The sequence below is a fragment of the Hemicordylus capensis genome, chromosome 10, assembly GCF_027244095.1.
Source record: "Hemicordylus capensis ecotype Gifberg chromosome 10, rHemCap1.1.pri, whole genome shotgun sequence".
NCBI classification, from domain to species: domain Eukaryota; kingdom Metazoa; phylum Chordata; class Lepidosauria; order Squamata; family Cordylidae; genus Hemicordylus; species Hemicordylus capensis.
The window spans coordinates 9,172,659-9,186,221 of NC_069666.1; the positions used below are offsets into that span (position 1 = coordinate 9,172,659).

The 13,563-nt window shown below is 47.7% G+C and overlaps 1 protein-coding gene across 2 annotated transcripts in view; it reads left to right on the forward strand.

Annotated features, from left to right (window-relative positions):
• MINAR1 (membrane integral NOTCH2 associated receptor 1) overlaps positions 1–12,703 on the forward strand; it is a 32,665-nt gene extending 19,962 nt beyond the window's left edge. Inside the window, exon 4 of one of the 2 annotated variants that reach the window (XM_053273030.1) lies at positions 4,534–12,703. In XM_053273030.1, coding sequence (XP_053129005.1) covers positions 4,534–4,731 — 198 coding nt within the window. In that variant the 3' untranslated portion in view covers positions 4,732–12,703. The remainder of the gene's footprint in view (positions 1–4,533) is intronic. The other variant, XM_053273031.1, reaches the window with a different exon arrangement.
• The last annotated feature ends 860 nt before the right edge of the window (positions 12,704–13,563 follow it).

Below are 13,563 nucleotides of genomic sequence, written 5' to 3' on the forward strand. Positions count from 1 at the left end.
GCTAAAGTGAGAACCCTCAAGGCATTCTGAGATCTGCTTAATGCATATGGCTATACTGAGAGTCCATGCCCACTTCTGCCCTCTGTGTGGAACCAATCTCAGTGTAGGAAGTGCATCATGCATTAAGCAGCCCTTAGAATGCGAGAGATTTCAGTTGTTTTGGGGATAGTTAGATAAACAAGGGAGTCATTGTCCATTTCACAAATCCAGATCCACGTAGATGCAGCCACAAATACGTAGCCCTCAAATCTTGGAGCTGCACGATTGTACAGCCATTGGAAATCATGGCTATACTAGTGCACAAGAAAAATACCCTGGTGGGCCATAACCAGCCATGACTTGGTATTATTATTTACATTTTACATTTTTTATATCCCGCTCTTCTTTCCAAGGAGCCCAGAGCAGTATACTACATACTTAAATTTCTCCTCACAACAGCCCTGTGAAGTAGGCTAGGCTGAGAGAGACGTGACTGGCCCAGAGTCACCCAGCAAGTCTCATGGCTGAATGGGGATTTGAACTCGGGTCTCCCTGGTCCTAGTCCAGCACTCTAACCACTACACCACGCTGGCTCACATGGCTGGTATGCAGGGGCCAAGGTAAATTATCGGCACATTAATGATGACATTAAAATTATTTTAATCTCCACACCATGCATGGAGTGGAGAAAGTGGATAGAGAGAAATTCTTCTCCCTCTCCCAGAACACTTGAACCAGGGGTCATCCCATGAAATTGATGGCCAGGAAATCTAGCACCAACAAACGGAAGTACTTTTTCACACAACGCATAATCCACTTGTGGAATTCTCTCCCACAAGATGCGATGACAGCCAACAACCTGGATGGCTTTAAGAGGGGTTTGGATAACTTCAGGGAGGTGTGGTCTAGCATCGGCTACTAGTTGGAGGGCTGTAGGCCACCTCCAACCTCAAAGGCAGAATGTCTCTGAGTACTAGTTGCAGGGGAGTAACAGCAGGAGAGAGGGCATGCCCTCAACTCCTACCTGTGGCTTCCAGCGGCATCTGGTGGGCCACTGTGTGTGAAATAGGATGTTGGACTAGATGGGCCTCCTTGGGCCTGATCCAGCAGGGCTGTTCTTATGTTCTTATGTTCTAATTATTAAAAATATTAATGAAAGCAATTATTAGTTACTCATTAAAAATATCAGTGAAAGCAATTCTTAGTTACCCACAGCATGAGGAGGGAAGAGGCATCTCCTAGCAAACTTTCCTCTTCCCTGTCCCCCATGGACTTTCAACGCTTGCAAAGGTCAATTTTGAAAGGGGGCTGACCCCCACCAGGTCCACGGGGCAAAGCGGCATTTTGCACCTCTCCTCAGGCACCACAATACTTTGGGCCAGCAAAAAAAGTCACTGCGGGCTGGATCCAGACTCTGGGCCTTATGTTGTGCAGGCCTGCTATACTGTCACGCAGCTGTGTTTGCAATATCTTTGCACTTGCACAAGAGTGTGCTTGTGCTACCTGACAGCATCCATGTTCCAAAACAGGCAGGAGAAGTGAAATTAGGAGAACCAGGAGGTGTTTTTCCTCCTTGTGTTGTTACTTCTTAAATCCAGCTTCACGCTAAACGTTCTCTACAGGAGAATCTTCAGCTCAGCCATACCAATAACGACAACTTGTGCAAACCTGAGTTAAGTCCAAAATAACACAAAAGTTTTTGGGTGCGTGCATTTTCATGGTAGTTCCCTTTCCCACAAAGCAGATGTTTTTCACAGCCTCTCTCACAGAAGGTGCAAAGGTTCCGGAATAGTCATCTGCTCCGAGGCCCGAGAGATGTTGGCGGCAGGAATTTTCAGTCACGAGGTGTGGCGATGACTTGACTCCCGCACATCTTGTGGGCTGTTTTTAGTAAAGCCGCAGAGCTGAAAGGGAGAGGCGTCACAACCAGGGAATGGGAAGCAGCCGCTTTCCCTCTCCTCACCTGCTTTGTGATGCAAATTCGGGGACAGGGGAGGTGGCTTTGGAATGCTCCAGGCCTAACCTTGTCAGTCCATAAGAATGAGGGAAGCTGTCGCCATTTGGAGAAGCTGGCCTGCTTTTTGGAGAATGCTTCCAAACAGAACAGTTTGTATCTGGTCTTGTGGTAGCAAGCATGAGTTGTCGCCTCTGCTAAGCAGGGTCTGCCCTGGCTTGCATTTGAATGGGAGACAACATCTGTGAGCACTGGAAGATATTCCCCTTAGGGGATGGGGCCATAGCTCCATGGAAGAGCACCTGCATGCAGAAGGTTCCAGGGCTCCTGCCTGGCATCTCCAAGATAGGGCTGAGAGAGACGCCTGCCTGCAACCTTGGAGAAGCTGCTGCCAGTCTGTGTAGACAATACTGAGCTAGATGGACCAATGGTTTGACTCGGTATAAGGCAGCTTCCTCTGTTCCTACTTCCTGTCATCTCTTCTGTTTGGGAGAAAGTCAGGGGGTGGCTTCAGACATGATGCAGAACCATGGTTTGTTTTGACTAAGGGTTCGTTAATAAACCCAGAGCTTGTTTTCATGACCAGAATCAGGGTAGAAAGAGCCTCCGGCCAGGTTCCAAACCCTGTGCACACTCCCAAGAACGGCTGTGTGTCACCAAAAGCCGAGGTAGGAGATTGGCTGAGGCTGTTCTCATGACCAGAGGGTGGGTTGGAGGGAAAACAGGATCCTATTGTCCTGGTCCCAGATGATCATAGCCTCCTTTTAGCTCTGCAGCTCGTGCACCCACATGAATGCTGCAGTGGTATTCTCCATAGCTTAAATTAGGAGCTGGGACCTCCAGCTATCCCAGAATGCATTGCGTGAGCAGCAGAAAGGCAGCCTCCAGTACTGAAGCAGCTCCATTCTGCCCAGCTCTGCTGTCCTCAGAACTCTTTGGTAAATATGGCCGCCGGCTGCTGGCAGCTCAAAAAGCCAGTGCAATCACCCAGATGTCCAAATTCTGTCCTACCTTACTTTAGACTTGGGTTATCTGCCCACTTAGGCAGGAGTGAGATATAAGGGATTCCCATAGCTCCAGGTGAGCCTTTGTACCCTGGTTTAGCCTCTCCTACACAGAAACAGCTGGCCATGAGAACAAACTCTCTGCTATACACAATCTAGGCAGGATGTCGCAGGATGTGCCCCCACCAGTGGCCAGGTGAGTGGCCGAGGCAATTCCCCGCTGCGGGGGCTGCTGGGCGGCATGGAGCACCAGTTCTGTTTACCTTAAAGAAGCCGCCCCACCCCCAGAGGAGAGTTCACGAGCCGTGCCTGCGCACAACCAATGACAGTCGGGAAGAGGGAGGAGCTTCCTCCCTCAGCTCCGGTTTGAGTTCACGCCGCCTTCATTTCTGCATTCAGACATAATGCAGTCTGCGCTAAACCTCAGGTTGGAGTGGCGAAACTCACTACAACTCAAGGGTACAAATTGTACAGTGGAACCTCAGGCCACTCTCCGAGCTGAACCAGAGTTCTGAGTGGCTGGCCTGTATTTGGATGTAAGCGTCCGGGAACCTCTGGCCCCTTACACTCCAGCTCCATGTTACGTGTGAATGCAGCCAGTGACTTCCCCCTCCTTGTACCTCCATTTTTGCTGACATACACAGTCATTGTTTAGGAGTGCAAACAGGGCTTGGAGCCTGGCTGAAGGCTCCTCCTACCCTGAAATTGGTCATGAGAAACAGCCCCTTTATAGGCACCAGACAGTCACCAAATCCTGCTTTGTTTTGCCCCATGGTGGTCTGTTTGGGTTCTGCCCCTTCTTACCTTCCATGATCTAGGTTTGCCTGCAGGAACATAGGAAGCTGCCTTAGACTGAGTCATCCCATTATTTCATCTTTCTCAGTATTGTCAACACCGATTGGCAACATGAACCTCTTCGAGCTTTACGAATATGACGGGTATTTACATACACACCTTTTTAAGGAGGCCTTTTAATGCTCCATTATTGTTTTGTTATATCTGGTAGGTTCTTTAGCTTCTTTAGCTTTTTATAATTTTCAGTTTTAATTTGAACCTAGTAATTGTGGTTTTTAATCTGACTTCTTTTTTGAAAAGTTAATTTTATTACTTTTATTGTATCTGTGTCTGTCTTATTGTCATGAGCCACCCCAAGCAGTAGTGCACTGGAGGGACGGGGGTATAAATATTTTAAATAAATAAATAAATAACCCATTTCAACAAAAGTTCCCAAAGTGGTTTACGTAGATATAAATAAAATGGAGTTCAGGCAGGGGTCCTTCCTGTCCTGACCTCCAGATGCCAGGTTGTAACCTGGGACCTTCTGCATGCAAAGCAGATGCTCTCCCACTGAGTTGCAGACCCATCCCCAAATGATGACCCCCCACGAGAGGGGATTCAAACCCAGGTTTATCTGCCCCTAGCTTGACCCTCTCACCACTACGCTAACCCAATGATGCTGCTACATGTGATTAATGTCCATACTGGGATGTCCTCCTCTTTGGCTGAATCCTGCCCTTAGTTTCTAAACGGTATGTACTCTTGCTTGAAACTGGGGGGAACAAATGTAGCTTTCTGTTTTGTTGTTGTTGTTTCCAGACTCAAGAATCTTTAAATCCCAACAATTTAGAATACTGGATGGAGGACATATATACGCCGGGCTACGACTCGTTATTAAAACGCAAAGAAGCAGAATTCAGAAGAGCAAAAGTCTGCAAAATCGCTGCATTGATTGCAGCTGCAGCCTGTACAGTGATCCTAGTGATCGTCGTTCCCATATGTACTATGAAATCATGAATTCACCGATGGATGAATAATGCCCATCCTGTACAGAACATTGCTCCCGAGATCCCATTCAGTATTTAAACCACCTTGTGGCCAATATTGTGAGGAGGAGCTGGGGAGGGTTTGCTGAGAGACCTCCACAAATGAACATGTAAAGAAATTTTGGATTTTATTTTTTTTTAAGGGAAAAAAGCAAAGCATTTGGCAAACTCAATGGGAATTCGGTTTCAATTTTTACACATTACTACAACTGGAATGTTCTTTTCCCCCCACCCTTGGAGGAGAAGAGAAAATACTTTGGAAACTGATGAAGAGAGCATTTCCCCCCTCTTCCCATACCAAGCTAAATTTTATACTGCAGCTATAGTTATGGTTGGGAACTGCGCTGTATGATATGCCTTTCATCAGACAACTAAGAGGAACGGTATCGCTCTCGAAAATGTGAACAACCTGAATGTATTGTGTTGCGTTCATTGCTTGTTTGTCCGACTTTGCAAGCAGATTGTGTAGCCATGAGATTGTGCATTCCGACATTTGGAATCGATAAGGGCTCTTTGTATCCTGGTCTTGCCCCAATACCTTCTTTGTTATCACTGAGTACGTCGCTAAAATGCTATCTGCTGCAGACCCAAACAGATTCTGTTGAAAAAACAATCCTAAAGGCGGTTTCGGTTGTTTGCATTAATCGTGCATTTCCAAAAAAGCCCAGCCAAAAGAGTGCTTTCATTTCACCTCCACAGATGGCATAAAGATGTTTCTGCTTCACTCCGTTCCAGCCGGATAAACCTACCCAATTCAAGAGGTGCCCACTGTTCTGTTGCAAATTCTTGCAAATATAGCCAGAGAGGTTATAATTCTGTCACCAACAGGTTGTGTCTCTTACAGTGTGAAACCATTGGAACATTTCATATGCCGTATTTCCCCGAATGGAAGACAACTCTGGATTTTAGACAATCCCCTTAAAAAAACAGGTTATTTAACTGTATTTGTCTGAAAGGAAGAAGTCTCTGAATTTAAGATGACCCTCTATTTCTCACATCAAAAAACTTGGGGGGGAACGCTAGTCTTGGATTTAGGTAAAGTGTGTCTGTGCACGTGTGTGCGTGCGTGTGTGTGATATACTGGGCCCTTTTGCATGATTATAATTAGGGTAGGAAAAGTGTTCGGAAGCTATACACAATCCCTGTGGTGTTTTTGTTTAATCCATTCCTTGATCCAGGCCAGCTTTTGAATAGGGTTTTGGTGACTTGTATTCCAGTCCTGGAGTAGAGGCGGGGCTAACAGCCAGCCAGCAGCAAGAGCACTGAAGCAGTTGCCTCTCTATACCTAATATCTATTTCAATAAACCATTCATGTCCCTGATTCCACTCCACTGCCTTGTCCTTGCATACCACAACTCCTTCCTTGGGATTCTACACTCCCGTTTTGTGATTGTGCATGAGAGAAACAGCAAGGTCAGAGGGGGAGGAAGTGATCATCTGGGAGAAAGGAGCTGGGTCAAAGGGCACCTTCCGACCCCACTCTTGGACACAGCACTTTACCGAGGTAGGAGGAATCGCTGTCTGACTCAGCCCCTCGCTCCCAGACTATCACTATCCCTCATGCAAAAACACAAAATGCACAGCTGCCGAATGAGGATAGGACACCTGTCCTATTCTAGACTTGTCCTACCTTGTAATCATGTGAACGGCCTTAGTATCAGACCAACACACACACACACACACAAATATGTCGTGCTATTCAATTTTATAGATCAAAAAAAGAAGGCAGCACCATTTTAAGTTCATGCATTAAAATATTAGTTGGTTTAAAAGGTGCTGCCTTCACACACACACACACACACACACACACACACACACACACATAAATATTGACATATATATAGAGAGAGAGAGAGAGGGAGAAAGAGAATTTTAAAAGCTGCAATCAGAACTCCCTACAAGTATTGTCTGGGTCCTGGAAGGGTGCAATTACATAAATAATATAAGTGTATTGTTAATTAATGAAAAAATGAGATGGAGCCAAACCTCTCTGCACATGACATTTTCCAGGCATCCCTCTGCAATATCTTTTAAAGTGCACACCTACAAATGTTATGTCTGAATGCAAACGTGAGCATTTGCAAACAGATGTACTCTTTGGGAAGCCACCTTCATTGCAGCTCCCTGTTGAATGGAAAGCCTGTGGCAAATGTGAGTTTATTCCTCTGTAGCATGTGAAAAGGCCCCGAGTGAAGCCAGTTGCAGTGAGGGTAGTGGCCTTGTTGAAGACATGGAAGCAGTTCACATGATGGAAAACAGGGCAGGACAAGCATCCTACTCAGCCTTGGGAGTTGTGTGGGCTCCCAATTTTTGATCATATGTGAGGAGATACTAGGGAGGAGGGAGTGATCGTGTGTGAGGCAGGAGCTGGGTGGGATGGCTTTCCCTCTTAACTTGTTAAAATGCCGGGTACGAGAGCATGGCAGGGCGGTGCTGTCCCACCCAGCTCCTGCTCACAATCACTTCCCCCTTCTGCTACCTAGTTATTTGCTTATACGTGATCAAAAATCGGGAGCGCACACACGTCCCAAAGCCGGGTTGGATTCCCATTTTCCAGTCATGTGAACTGTCTTAATAATGGCTGACATGATGAGGGAAATGACTCCAAGCGATGGTAACTCCTCCAACATATTCAGATCTGTTGAGTTCCAAGACTACAGTATCTGCGGACTCTTTTTTGTTTCCTTTCTTGCTCATTTCATGTGACGCCGCCGCCGCCAAATGAAGTTCTAAAGCCCATGTTGTAGAGTGCCAAGGAACCAGTCGGGCATTGCTGGCACCTGGATATCCCACCCAATGCCTTCTCAGTTTAAGAATAACTGTGTTTCTGTGTTGGCTCTTTCATGTACTGGTTTGAGGAGGCCAATTTGAATCTCACAGAGCCCATGTGGAGGCCACCAGCAATCACTGTTCCTTGAGCCTGTGAATGCAATGCATAGAACTCTAGAATGCATCCTGGTTCATGTGCCAGCCCAAGAAGAGGCAATAGGTTCATTCACATGATCCCCATCAGGGCTGGAAGAGTGCCCAGCCAGGAGTGATGAGAACTCCAAAGATCAAGGTAGGATCTTTGGAGAATGACCATGTGGGAGGTAGACACACCCTACCCAGATTCTCCCCAGCATTTTACCGAGGGTGGACAAAAAGCTGTCTGACCCAGTTATTGCCTCCATCATCCTGTCCTACCAAGATCAATCTCCTATCAATCACCAATCAATCAATTGCCAATCAATCGATCATTTGCCAATCAATCAATCAATTTATTACCATCATTCAATTAACTGCCATCAATTAAATTTGCCATCAATCAATTGCTGATCAATCAATCCACCAATCAATCCCCTATCAGTTACCTACCCAGATCATTCTATCCTACCCAGATCAATCCCACATGATCTGTCCTATCCAGTTCCTGCTTTCCACACGATCATTCTCCCCTCCTCCTACCTTGATCTTTGGAGTCCTCATGATCACCGCTGGCTGAGCACTCTTCCAACCCAGATGGGGATCATGTGAATGGACCTATTGCCTCTGCTTGGGCTGGCACATGGACCAGGACACTTCCTCTGCAGTTCTCTGCAGATTGACCCAGCCCTTCTACCTTGGCTGGGAACTTCTCCTACTCAGGAAGGGATCATGTGAACCAGCCTGCCTCCAGAACAGTAGGAAGCATCCTTAATGGCAACTAGTCCTGGAGGGAGGATACGTCATGCATTTGGCTGCTGCGTTGGGGAGGAGGGTTTCAAGGGTTTCGTGTTCATCATGTGGAGTGTTGTCAGGAGAACACTCCATATAGTGACAACCATGTGCCTGGCCTGGCCTGCACATGGCGACTCCGATGTTTAAATTGGCCCTCACAACCGTGGCATGGTAGAGGAGGCAAGAGCCAGAATTGTGTTCAGTATATGTAGAAAAGGCCGCCTTCTGACCTGGGTTGTGAAACTGTAACCTCTGATGGAGATTTGTACCTACTCCTCCTTGTTCTGGCCACAATCTTCTGTATATGGTACATATATTCTGTACATGGTACATAGGAACATAGGAAGCTGCCTTCTACTGAGTCAGACCCTTGGTCCATTGTGCTCAGGATTGTATACCCAGACTGGCAGCGGCTTCTCCAAGGTTGAAGGCAAGAGTTATCTACAGCCCTATCTTGGAGATGTCAGGGACCGCAGATGCCCCCCCAAGAGTGGCTCCATCCCCTAAGGGGAATATCTTCCAGTGTTCACACATGTAGTCTCCCATTCAAATAATAGTTGGTTGCAAACAAGTTGGACCCTGCTTAGCCAAGGGGACAATTCATGCTTGCTACCACAAGACCAGCTCTCCTCAGGATGCGGTGTGGCAGAAGGTAGTGGAACTAGGAGAGAGAAGGGCAGAGGCATCAGCAAATGGAGACCTTTGTCTGATGACACGAATAAAGAACTGGAAGTTCATTTTCAATTCAGCTTCTCACATTATTCTAGAGTAGGGCTGCTCAACTTTGGCCCTCTGCAGATGTTGTCCTACAACTCCCATAATCCCTGGCTATGAAACACTGTTGCTGGGGATTATGGGAGTTGTAGTCCAAAAACAGCTGGAGGGCCGCAGTTGAGCAGCCCTGTTCTAGAGCAAAGGTGAGCCAGGTGAGACTCTCCAGCTGTTGAACTACAACTCCCATCATTCCCATCTGCAGTTGCAGCTAGGGATGGTGCGAGTTGCAGTCAACAAAAGCTGCAGAAACTCAGGTTGGCCCCTCCTGCTCTAGAGTAAAGACCTGGGGAGTTGCAAAGTCTTTTAAAAACTGTGATTTTTGCCAAGTGTTTGTTTTTGAATGTTTACCAAATAACAGGAATGGGTCGGTGACGGGGTACTTATATTAAGGACCCCCGGGTTCAAGCACAAATGGCACGTTTTCATATCTGTGCAATACACACATCCTAGGATGCTGCTATGTAATAGTGTAAGTGGAAATGTTACTGAATGTTCAGGCAGCTTAGTAGGTCTTTGAGTGGAGGAGGTGTGGTCTCTGCGGCAGTCGTCCCTACCACTTAGAGCTGTGGTTCCCAACCAATAATTGTAAATAATAATAATAATAAATGTTGAGGCTATTCTCACGACCTCCCCAAACTGGGCTAAGGGAACATAGCCTGATTTGGGGAGGTCGTGTGCAGCACCGGGTGCCGAGGTTAGCGGAGCGAGCGTTCCCCGTTCTTTTGATCGTGAGTCGCTGCAGCACGGCTGTGTGCTCTGTTGTCTCATGAGGAGACCCCCAACCAGGAGGCTACAACAAGCCTCCCAGCCTCAAGAGTCTCTCCAGAATGCCCCGCGCACTTGCATGGGGCATTCTAGGACTTCCGGAGGCCGGGCAGCCCCTGATCCCCACTGCCCCTACCAGCTCCGGGACGGAACCGGTAATCATGCGAGTGGCCGATCCAGCCACCCAGGGCTAGACAGATGCTCGTGTGCAGGGAGAGCGGGCTCGACCCACTCTCCCCTCCAAACCCCTTACGGCTCTCCTCGCTGCTCATGTGGAGAGGCTCTTTATTTGTTAGCCGCCCCATAACCAATTGTTACAAGAGTTTGTCAGGTAACAAACCAGGATTCCTCCAGATGTTGCTGAACTAGAACCCCCAGCTACAATTCACTATGGTGGGGCTGCTGGGAATTGTAGTTCAGCAACCTCTGGAGGGACCCTGGTTGGAAACCATGGCCTCAGAGCTCTGTGGTGAGGCCAACTCATGGGGAGGGTCCCACTTGCCCACGTTCTCTCCCCTACCATCGAAAATGGAGGGGAATCAAAGCATGGCCATGGAGCACCATGAGGCTGGGGCTCAAGACCGTCAGGTGACTGCAAGGAGCGTCCTCCAGCCAGCCTCCAGGCCCCAGGTGCAGTCCTGAGAAACGGCCCCGTGCCAGCAGAAACTGAAGAGGGAGGACAGGAAAGTGGACCGTGTGCTGGCCCCACTCTGGGTACGGCAGAAGGCGTCATTCAGGCGTTCACCAAAAGCCCTGCTGCAGCCATGTCGAGTGAGGCGAAGGAGGAGGAAGTTCTGCCCCCCACACATCCATCACCCGTGCGCCATGCCACTCGTGGTCCTGATGGGGCTTGTCTGCAGAGGGAAAAGCCCTTTCTGCGATGCATCGTTCCACCCTCGCAGTCACGGATAGGGCAGGGCATGTCGGTGACTGATGCAGTGGGAGGCGGGACTTCCTCTCCTTCACCTCACTGTACACGGGTTTCTGAGGACTCTTCTCAGGGGCGTAGCTAGGAGAGTGGGGGGGGGGTCCGTGTTTGCCCCTCTCCCCGGCGGCCCCTTGGAGTGAGGGAGATAATGAAGGAAATAGGGAGGGCTGGAGCTGGGGGGCCCTCAGGGGCTGGAGGCCCAGGTTCTTTGAACCCATCCGCTCAATTATAGCGACACCCCCTGACTCTTCTCCATTTGCATCCCCTGCTGCTATTTGTACTTCTCTGGCATGCCTTTGCTCCCCCCCACCTCAGGAGTTAAGAGGCCTTCCTAATCCAAGATGTCATAGGAATATAGGATGCTGCCTTATACCAAGTCACAGCATTGGCCCATCTAGCTCAGTATTGTCTACACTGACTAGTGGCCCTCCAGAGTTTCAAAACAGTCTTTCCTGTATACCTGGAAGTGCCGGGGATTGAACCCAGGACCTTCTGCATGCAAGGCAGATGTTCTACCACTGAGCTATGGACCCTTCCCCTACAGCAGAGCTGCACATCTTGGGCCCTTCAGCTGTTTTTGCACTACAGTGCCCATCATCCCCAGCCTCTATGGCCAATAGTCAGGGATATTGGACCTGTAGTCCAATATCTGCAGGAGGGCCAAAGTTGTGCATACCCTAATGAAACAGCGGACATGCTCATATGTAGTCAGTCAGCCATCCAAATGCAAATGAATGCAAACCCTGCTTAGCAAAGGGGACAATTCATGCTCAGTGATGCGAGACTGGCTCTCCACCCCAAGGACGGGGGGGGGGAGAGAGTTGAAGCCAGTACATAGGAACTGGGGAGTGGGGGGGACACCTCAAACCTGATTTCTTTGGTTCCCAAATGTCCCGGGAAATTTCAAGTTGCTTCCTCAGGCTTCTGAAACACGGGTCCCCAGATGTTCTTGGACTACAACTCCCATCCTCCCTGGCAACAATGACCATGCTGGGCGTTGTAGTCCAACAGCATCTGAGGACCCACGTTTGAGAATCCCTGCTGTAGCAGATAAACCATTGCAGAAGGTCACCAGAAAACAACCACCATGCCATCTTCTCCCTACATCCTGGCAACCAGCTCCCAGTTCAAATATGCATATAATTCCAGGGAATTCCTCTGGTACTATCAAGCAATATTTTGATTCTCCTCCATCCCTCCCAACTTTCCTGGCTCTGATACAGCTGTAGCTGCAGGCAATGGACCATGAGTCATCAAGAGTGGTCCATGATGGAGATGTCCATCTCCCTCAAATGCATCTAGACGCTTCAGTCTGGCCCAGATGAACATTGTGATGCAGATGGGAATGCATATCTTCAGCCACATCAAATACGTACATGTAAGGCTGCTTGCGCATGTGAATTTCCCTTGCCCAATGTAGCAGTTTCTCATAGGATCCAACCTCATGGTGAGTGCTGAAATTCAGGGAAGGCAGATCCTTATTTTATTTCCTTTTTGTAAAGTAGAACTATCTGGCAGCTGTAACCTGCAACTATATTGTGTGCAAACTTGTGTACCAGTCATGAAAATGCTATATACTGTATTCTACATATAGACTTTTGTATGGAGATGATAATCATAATAAAAATAATATTATTATTATTACTGCAGCTATAGGTACATTATAATCCTTATTATGATTGAAAAAAATGTACTAGACAGTATTACTCAAAATAATGAGTGTATTAATATTACTTTTTGTATTTATGCCTTATAAATAAACTGGTTATATACACAATGAAGGGGGGTTTGAGAAAAATTAATACAATCTAATGACCATTTGACGCACTCAGTTCTTCACACTCAGTTATAGGGGTGATCTCTGAGCCAGCTATGTTGCCATGACCAAGTCCATTGCAAACAACGCAACAAATTAGAATCAGAGCTGGTCAGAAATGTCCCTCAATTTCCACAGCCTGCCTAGAGAGGGGCCATTTCAGGAATTTGGTGTGTATGTGTGTGTGGTGGGTCAGTTTTGTGGGTAGAGGTACAATCTTATCCCCAACTGTATTTCTCCTAGATTATCCCTCTGAATGATGCCGCATGATGGTTTGGTATTGCCTATGAGGGAAACAAAATGGCAGCCATGATTTTGTTTCCTCAGTAATGCCTTTCTGAGTGATGTCATCACATGCTGTTGTTCACAAAGGCAGTGTGGGTAAACCCCAACTGAGAGCTCCCATTTCCCCCTCTGGATGATACTATATGATGATGTAGTAATGCCCAGATGTGCATGACAGAGGAACCAAAATCACAGCAGGGACCAGGAGCATCCCTTCTGGCAGGAGGAGGCCTTCTGTCACTGCCACCACAAAAGAGTTGAAAGCAGAAGGGGCACATGAATGTCTCTCCCTTTTGCCTCCCACCCCAAAATTCAGCCAAAATTTGCACGGTCAAACATTCAGCCCAGCAGTACTGGTTGTAGTTAATAAGACATTGGTCCCTCTTAGCTCTAGCTGGATAGCATTCATCAAATTGGATTAGGTTTGGTTTACATACACCCCAATAAGAAAAGGACGACACATTGACCCTTCCTTGGGTTAAAGGTGGGTTTGTGGGATTATCCCCCCCACCATTTAATTGGGGCATTTGGTTCCT